Below are 9,402 nucleotides of genomic sequence, written 5' to 3'. Positions count from 1 at the left end.
TAGTCAAGAATCCCAGTCTTTTGAGGAGGCCATCAGAGACGCCAACTAGAAGCAATCTATGCAATCAAGAAGCAATCAAAGCTTTAGAAGAAAATGACACTTGGACCATGGAGTATCTTCCTCCTGGTAAACATGCCCTGTGTCAGTGGGTGTATCATAACAAGTATGACTCTGATGGTCTTCTTGATTGGTACAAATCACGATGGGTGGTTCTCAGCAATCATCAACGTGAAGGAATTGACTACATGAGACTTTAGCACCAGTAGCTAAAATGGTTACTGTTGCGAGCCTTTATTGCTTTTGCTGCTTATAAGAATGGAACTCCAAATGGATGTTCAGAACGCTTTCTTACATGGTGATTTGGAGGATGAATTTTATATGAAACTTTCCCCTAGTTTTGGTGCTTCTGATCCTAATCTTGTTTGTCGATTCCGTAACTCTTTGTATGGTTTGAAGCAGGCACCCAGATGCTGGTTTGGTAAACTTGTTGTGGCTATCAGACACCATGGTTTTCTCCATTCATACTCAGGTATTTATAACGATCTTATTTGAATAAGCAGCCCTTTCATTTTACCTATACCAAAGGTACTGTTCAGATTAATATATGCTGTTGTACGTTGATGATCTTATTGTTTCTAGGAATTATTTCGCTGCTTTACAGGCTTTCAAAGCCTACTTTACTAACTACTTTCGCATGAAGGATCTTGGTTCTTTGCGTTATTTTCTTGGTGAAGTTGCTCGGAGTTCTACATGCTTTTTTTTTTATGTCAGTCTAAATATACATTAGACATTGTTGCCGACTGGCTTATTGGGTGACAGGCCATTTGATTTTCCCATTGAGCAGAATCACAAGCTCGGTCTTGCTAATGGTGTACTACTCACGGAACCCAAGGCGTATAAACGACTCATTGGCCGCTTGATCTATCTTCTTGTTAGTAGACCCGACTTAGCTTATTCTGTGCATATTCTTTCTTAATTCAGGTAGGCGCCTCGAGCAGAGCACTTAGAGATTGCCTTACGTGTTGTTTGTGGTACCCCTGACCAAGATATTCCACTTCGAGCTGATAGTGATCTAACAAAGGTTTGGTGTGAGTTTGATGGGAAGCTTGCCCACTTACTCGATTTTTCTCACAATTTGGCTTGTTTTTCTTGATCACTCTCTTATCTCTTGAAAAATGAAAAAACAACCTATTGTTTCTCGTTCTTCTACTGAAGCCAAGTATCGTTTTATGAGTGGCATTATATGTTAATTAAAGTGGTTAAAAGGTCTTCTTTTACACTTGGGCATTCATTATCCGAAAGCTATTCCACTTTTTTGTGATAGCAAGTCCGATCTACATATTGCTCCCAATTCTATTTTTCATGAGCATACGAAACTCATTGAAGCGGATTGTTATTTTGTTCATGATCCAATTACTAATGGTCTCATTGCACCTTCTTTTGTCCCTACTACTCCTCAGTTTGCGGATATCTTTCCGAAGACCCTTGAGAAGACTCAAGTTTAAACACTTTTGACAAGTTGTGCATTTTAAATTAAGACTGAAGAGGTGTTGAGATATATTTTGATTTATATGTCAATATAATCTTCTAGGGGAATTTCTTTTTGTTAAAATACTTTCGTAGATTGCAGTTTGTACCTAGACCAAACTCCCATGTATAAAGTCAGTGATCAATGGGAAGAGGCATGGCAATTGATGAGCCTAAATTATTTCTCAATACCATGTAAATTGTGGAAAGTGAGTTCCAATATTACAAAGCAGCATTTATAAGGAAGTTAGTTACATACTACAAACTAACTTGACTAGAAGCTTCAAACTAGCCTAACCTGTGAATGCAAATACGCAATAAGGAAAACAAGGTGGCCTATAGCGCTCATAAATAATATACCAAAATTCTACTACTTGCAGCTTCCGGAATGACACTCCAATGATCCAATCCGCAGACTTAGAATCACCAAAAGCTGGACAAAACACAAAACAATTTGAAGTGAAAATTTGGCGTCGATTGATCTCTTTATTTTGTTTAGCGACCTAAATCATTGCCGGTCAGCAGGGTTCACTCCTACTGTCTTCAATGACTCCACCCGCGGCTCCCTACACAGTTTATTCAATAATAAGTCATTAGCAACTATTTCTAAAATCTTAAAACATTGTCCTGAAACAGGAATACAAGGATTGAAGGAAATAGAAACAAGACAAACAAAAATTTGGGGGAAAGTATTAAATTTAGTCAAATGCTAATGGGGACGCACCCACACAAACATAAATTTGGCGCAAGTATCAAATTTAGTCACATGCATGGTAAATAAAGGCGTACCATGAGATTCCATCCTAAAACCAATTGACAATAAGAAAAGTAACGCCTCCATCCTAAAACCCATCCTAAAACCAATTGACAATAAGAAAAGTAACGCCTCCAACTTGAATATTCCTCCTCTTGTATTCAATGGTGAAGAACCTTTAGATTCACATGGGAGTTGTTCATAACATCTCAACGGAAAAGCATTTTCCAAACAATTAATAACATGGTAATGCAAAAATTAGAAACATCATAATTACTATCGTAAATTTCTCCTTATAGACGAGCTTGAAAGAGCGGTCTATTTGGTACCAAATAGCAGGAAAGAGTGATTCTATACGTAATGGTAATTTGCAAAGACAATCTAATGCTCGTCTATATCCAATTATGTACATTTCTTCCTAAATCTCTATTACTACCCTAACACCAGGGGCGGCTTTTAGCATGTTCAACATGTTCCTTGGAACATGGCCCCTTAATTGTGAAGGCCTCAAAATAGAGAAAGTTCAAGTAGTAAAAAGAAAAAATTTATCTACTTATTTGGACTACTTTTTTTTCATAATATGATAATGTGAAGTATGGATAACCTATTACATTATTGAATTTTTCAAATACGAGATCACATAGGGCCTCTATATAGTTCGAGACGGGCCTGCCTAACACCACCTTGGATGACAATTGATCAATAGTTAAAAGCTGATTCGATATAGTTCGAGACGGGCCTGCCTAACACCACCTTGGATGACAATTGATCAATAGTTAAAAGCTGATTCGATATAAAACGGTGAAAAACCAAATGTTGCATTCATTTAGAAAGTCTAGTAATAATGTGTAGCTACTAGAAACCAGTAATTGTTAATCAACAACAAAGCCAAAACAATTTCAAACTAACGGCAAAAAAACCAAACAAAGAGAATAAGAAAGAGGGACAAACTTAGTGAGGGGATTGCCATGGATAGGATCATCAATAGGATTGTCAGATTCCTGAACATTAGCAACCTTCCGAAAGAAGGACTTGTTGATAAAATCACGAGACTCCTGTGCAACGTGCTCGGGTTCGACCACCTCCGGAACCGTCTCCCTCCGGCTCTTCTTGAGCCTAACAGCAGGGGAGTGCATGAATTGCTGCTTGGCTAAATGGAGTCCCAACGTTACTGACAGAGCTATGAACCCTAATGCTACATACACAGGCACATAGTTACCCCTTGCTTTCCCCTTACTAGGTTCCCCTTCTCTTGTGGGCGCATATGCCTTCATTTTCGGCACCGTTCCTGCCATCGTTCTTATGCTTTGCCCTCTATTTAACAACGGCATTATTCTGCTTACATTCTTAGCCTACAAATACCATAATAATTATAACTATGGTGTGTTTCGTAATATCAAAGTTAAAATTATAAATACTAGTCTTATATATGCACATTATGCATGCGAAAACAAATTGAAAGGTCAATTAGGTAATATAAAGTTCATTGTATATTTTTCTTTCTATTTTCTAAAAAAGCCAATAAATCAATGATAGATGTAAATATTTTATTAATTGAAAATATAATGATAAAAAATAATGAATTTGTATTTTATTACATAAGGATATAAAATGAATTATTATCATTTTTGATGTCCCCCTCTTCCTCTCGTATACTCCCTCCGTTTCATATTAATCTACACACTTTGACATTTTACACTATTCACAAATTGCACTTTGACCCTCGTTTGTGATTTATACGTGAATAAAAATATAATCTTGAGATCTTGTTAGATTCGTATTAGTATGTATTTTATTAATATGTACTTTTTATAATTTTTACAAATACAAAATTAAAGATATATGCCCTCAAAGTTTTACATTGGCATGTGTAAGAAGGGTAAGTGTGTAGATTAAAATGAAACGGAGGGAGTACAATAAAGATATTACCCTCTGTTTTTTATTAAAAATTTGCAAAGTTTTAAATCTAAAACTATCTACAAACTAACTCGGACCACTGTTTTTGCTAATATATGAAATAAATGTCATCACATAATAAATCATTGGATTCGCAAACATTTCAAATTATCATCTTTCCATAAGCACTAATCCCATAATTAAGTGTCTTTCATGATCAATAGTAATTCTTGTTAAATTCTCAATGACCTCAAGAGTTTGCATGTCTTTCATGATTAATCCCAAGCTTCATTTAATTCTCAATAACGTATTATTTATATACATTAGCAAACTAATGATCAGATTAAATTTGTACACGATAAATTGTATAAAAATTATAACTATTGCAAGCATCTAAAATGGAGAAACTGTAATACTTAAGGTGATAGGAAAACGTACCATTCCTTCCCTTATAAAAGCCATAGTTGAAACTTAGAACAACAACGATTTGTTGGACTGTGGAAATTTGATAATAATGATTATACTTTACTATCTAAGTTGCAAAGATTATGTTTATTGCTTTGATCCTTGGTTCTACCTTATCTTGTAGAGTGTAGAAGGGTTTATTTGTGTTACTTTTTGTATTGCGCGGATATAAAAATAATAATTAGAGATGAAGTAGAGGAAAGCTTATGAATGACATCCACGATGCATTTTCAAGAATACGTGTTGCATTCTAGAGTACACACCTCTACTCACTAAAGCTTCTATGTTCGACAAGTGCTCGTTGATCAAAGAATTACATATTGATTTTTGGCGCATCATTCAACGAAGGTTAATTTCTCTAGTTTTATCATTGACTACTTCGGATGAGTTTACCCACTGAAATTAGATAATTAATTTTTTTTTATAACCTTATAAAATTAAACTCAAATAAATGCTATTGTTAAGGAGTACACTTGTATATGAGACCCGACGTTGCCTCAAATTGGTATTTTGATATGCATTTTTTTCCATCTTTATTCAAATATATTAAGGAAAACTCAACATTTAAAAATATACAAATATAATAATATGGACACTTAGACTCCGTTTGGTAGGGCGTAAAACGTTTTCCCGGAAAACTGTTTTCCTCTATTTTCAGTTTTACATTGTTTGGTTGGCAAAAGAGTGTAAAACCATTTTCCCTTGGGGTAAAATTACTCTCCCAATGATGGAAAACCATTTTCCTTTCAAAATGAAGGGAAAACTATTTTCCTTATCTATCTTGTACACTCCTCTCACTACCTCCTTACTTTCCCTTTCATTTTCCTTTCATTTCATCAATTTTTTTTTTACAACGAACCAAACAACGGAAAACTAATTTTGGAATTGTGTTTTCCATGAAAATCATTTTACACTGAAAATGTTTTACGTCCTACCAAACGGAACCTTAAAGCATGATTAAAAGTTGGTTGAGATGGTAATTATGTCATGTATTATAGCAAAGGATAATGTGTTCAAATCTTATTACAAGCTAATTTTACTTTTATTAATGGATATGACTTATGTACACTTTAGACAAAGCTTTTTCTTTCTTAATTGAGTCTCGTTAGACAATTTGCCAACAAACAACAATATAATAAAATATAATAAAATATACTTGGACTTACCACTTTTACCATAGTTGAAAAAATAAAGAATGAGTCGTCAAAAATTATATTATTTACTCTAGAATTTAATTTACTAACATTGTACTTCTAACAGAAATTTGTTAAAATTTACCATTTAAATGTCAATTTTTGTGAAAATCCCATCTTCTTATAAATTTTTGATATGAAACCACTTTTTATAAAAAATTTCACGAGATGAACTTTTTCGTAAATTTTGACCATTAATTTACATTTTCAAGCATTAACTTGACCACATGCATCATGTTATCCAATTAGCCCTCCAATTTCATTCCTTTTCTTTTCGTATTTCTCCCCAATTTCATTCCCTCTCCTTTCTTTCGCATCTCTAACCTCTTCAGCTCTTCATAGGAATGATAGTGGGGCGGGTTAAGTAGGAAACCTGCCCCATTCCCGCCCAATTGGGGCGGGGATGTGTCTAAGTTTGGCGGGGATGGGGATTAAAATTGTACCCGCAGTGGGTGGTGGAGCGGGTGTGGATTTTATATTATACCCGCCCCATCCCCGCCCGCCCCGCCCCACCCCCGCCCAACCCCCACCCCGCATATTTATTATTAAAATTCTATTTATATACATATATTACTAACGTATTTGAAGAAACTTTTGAAATGTAATAAAACATTTGCCTTTGTTAATGTATTTTAACTTTTCTTTTACCATATTATATTGTGATTTTGTGAAGTAGACAACTATAATGTGCTTACGGCAGATTTTTTGGTGGATTTTTGCGAGGATGAAGTGGGTATGACCCGGGTGCGGGGGTGGGGCGGGGGTGGGTCTAGAATTTCCCCCCGCAATGGGTGGTAGGGCGGGGATGGGGATGAAATCTTTCCCCGCAATGGGTGGTGGGGCGGGGATGGGGATGAGAATTTAATGCGGGTGCGAGTGTGGGGGTACCATCCTCCGCACTCGCCCCGCCCAATTGCCATCCCTAGCTCTTCATTATGAAGAATCTGAGAGAAAATGAAAGAAACGGGAGGAATTAAATGATTCATGTGAGATAGGGGAGCGAGTCCACGCCAAAAATATATCTCAAAAAAAAACCCATAAATAGTGGTTTAGTACCGAATTCTTTTAAGGAAAATGATATATGTAGCCCTTAGGGCTATGTATAAGTTGCTTAAAATGGAAATAAAATATTGAATCAAGCATTTATTACCTCAGTTTATGTGAAAATGTGTCTTGAATTCTTAAACTGTTTCCATTTAAAGAAATGTATTTAATACTTATATGTAGCCCTAAGGGCTATATATAACATTACCCTTCTTTTAAAGGTAATGTTATATGTAGCTTTAAGGGCTACATATAAGCATTAAATACATGTCTTAAAATGAAAACAGTTTATGAATTTATGTCAAAATTTCACATCATTTGAGGTAATAAATGCTTGATTCAAATTTTTATTTCTATTTTAAGCTTCTTATACATAGCCCTAAGGGCTTTGTATATCATTTTCCTTCTTTTAATAAGGTAGTTTATCACAAAAATTAACATTTAAAAATTGTTTTCTTTCTAGTTTTGCTATTTTTAGATCTATTTTATATATCAAAAAACTAATTTTTATGTATAAAGCTATCATGTAATTTGAAAGATTATCTATAGACTATATACATCCATGAGGAGTCAATTTCAGTAGTACTTAGTGTCTCATTATCATAGTTATTACTTATTAGAGCATGTAGTTCATTTGACTATATCTGGAGTAGTATACCTCCCAACAAGTCATGATAAAACGCTAGCAGTTATGGGCCAAATAGACCAAAACAAGGACTAAATTGTAAAGTAAAATTTACAAAGGGTTTCTCTAAAAAGTGGGGTGTAAGAAAAAAAAGAAAAAGGAAGGAAATAGGATTGGGAGGCGTGAATTACTTTGAGATTTGACATATTGTAGCAGTAGAAAAGTGTAGCATTAGCAATATAGCAGTAAAGCATTCCTCTCTCTACAATTTGTTTGTGGACCGTTAAAGAAGAAAAAAAAATACCAGCAAATTTATTTTTTTAAAGCAGAAATTTTGGACCTCAAAAAAAACCCACGAGAAGGCAGAAATTTTGGACCCCAAAAAATACAATTGTTTCTTATAACACACTTGTTTCTTATTATTACAATACACCTGTTTCTTGTTAACATACACTTGTTTCTTATTACCATACACTTGTTTCTTAATATAATACACTTGTTTCTTGTTATAATACACTTGTTTCTTATTATTACAATACACCTGTTTTTTGCTAACATACACTTGTTTCTTGTTAACATACACTTGTTTCCCCATACAATACACTTGTTTCTTGTTAAAATACACTTGTTTCTTATAACAATACACTTGTTTGACGAAAGGTAACTAAAAGAGATATAAATTTTAGTTTTTTCAGTTACATTTTTTTACTCCTAATTAAAATATAGTAAAACCAAATCCCATCTTTCCTCTTTATTATTTTATATTTTTTTATTATATCTTATTCCCATGCTCGAGATTTGTAACCTCCACACACGACTATATAAATATAACCCCTTCATCTCTCATCTTTTCCTCTGTTCTTCATGCTCTTGACATAAACACATACATCAAAACAAACTCAAACAAACAAATTATAAGGAAAATGGAGATGGAAAATCAAGAATGGCAAAGATTAGCAACAGAGAATGAAGCAATGGTAGTATCATTGAACAACACATTAGTGCAACTTAAAGAACAACAACAACAAGCTTGTTGCTTGACAACAGTATCATCATCATCATGTTCTTCAAATGAAGTTGGAGATGCAGAATCTTGCTATAATTTCGGCAAGTTGAAACCCATTGAAAGTCCACTTGTGAGTGACCCACATTGGAAAAAGAGGAGAGAATAAACCACTTTATAAGATGAAAAGTTACTCCTCCTATCACCAATTGGTTTTAGGATGAAACCTCCTAGCTTGTAAGTGGGCTAAACTCTCCACCTCCTTATTGGGTTAACCAGGCCCATTTTCATATAATCTAAAAATTAACATGGTATCTGATAGGCTGTCGTACACCAGTCAAAAATAATTCTTGCAAAACCTTCTAACAATGTAGTAGGGTAAGTAGGGTCGAATCCACAGAAAGATGGTCGTTTTAATCTAGTTTCTAAGGTATAGAGAAACTAAACAAGATCAAGAATATGAATACTAAAGTTCTAAACTAATCAAATTACGAAAATCAAACTAGAAAGGATCTAGGGTAATGGTTCACCATGTTTATAACTATAATCTCTCAAAATATCATCAATAGTTCAATCAATCAGATATCCACAGCACAGGTTAATCCTTGGTCAGGTATTAACGTTGTCAAATCAACATATGCTAGTACGGTCGCTCAACATAATTAGATTGGCTAATTGTAGGTAAGCCTCTATAGAGTACTATCTCTCGATCTATGACTCGATATTAACAATATTTAATCAAACAATTGATCAGATTGCAAGATTAACAATAAAAACACTAATCAATTAGAGAAATCAATAACTAATGAAACCATCAATAAACATCCATCAAGAATTATAGCATATAAACATGGATTCCCAAACCCTGGAACGGAGTGAAGCAGAGGATGACAGA

The 9,402-nt window shown here is 34.3% G+C and overlaps 1 protein-coding gene across 1 annotated transcript; it reads right to left on the bottom strand.

Annotated features, from left to right (window-relative positions):
- Positions 1–1,691: 1,691 nt before the first annotated feature.
- Positions 1,692–4,808, bottom strand: LOC104908342 (uncharacterized). The gene is made up of 3 exons (XM_010697444.4): positions 4,616–4,808; positions 3,233–3,633; positions 1,692–2,093 (listed from the first exon to the last, which is right to left on the bottom strand). The coding sequence occupies exons 1-3, from the start codon at positions 4,637–4,639 to the stop codon at positions 2,036–2,038; spliced, it is 483 nt and encodes a 160-aa protein (XP_010695746.1). The 5' UTR covers positions 4,640–4,808; the 3' UTR covers positions 1,692–2,035.
- Between the last annotated feature and the right edge of the window lie 4,594 nt (positions 4,809–9,402).

The sequence above is a fragment of the Beta vulgaris genome, chromosome 5 (assembly GCF_026745355.1).
Source record: "Beta vulgaris subsp. vulgaris cultivar EL10 chromosome 5, EL10.2, whole genome shotgun sequence".
In the NCBI taxonomy this organism is placed as follows: Eukaryota; Viridiplantae; Streptophyta; class Magnoliopsida; order Caryophyllales; family Amaranthaceae; genus Beta; species Beta vulgaris.
The sequence above is the reverse complement of the archived record's forward strand: the minus strand, read 5'-3'. Positions and strand labels throughout refer to the sequence as shown.

What these genes read in the sequence shown, in the direction of transcription:
- LOC104908342 (XM_010697444.4), bottom strand. Translation starts at nt 4,639, where the DNA reads ATGGCTTTTATAAGGGAAGGAATG. An exon ending in CTTTTATAAGGGAAGGAATG is followed by an intron (nt 3,634 to 4,615) that starts GTACGTTTTCCT and finishes TGGTATTTGTAG; the next exon opens with GCTAAGAATGTAAGCAGAAT. An exon ending in CATGGCAATCCCCTCACTAA is followed by an intron (nt 2,094 to 3,232) that starts GTTTGTCCCTCT and finishes TAAACTGTGTAG; the next exon opens with GGAGCCGCGGGTGGAGTCAT.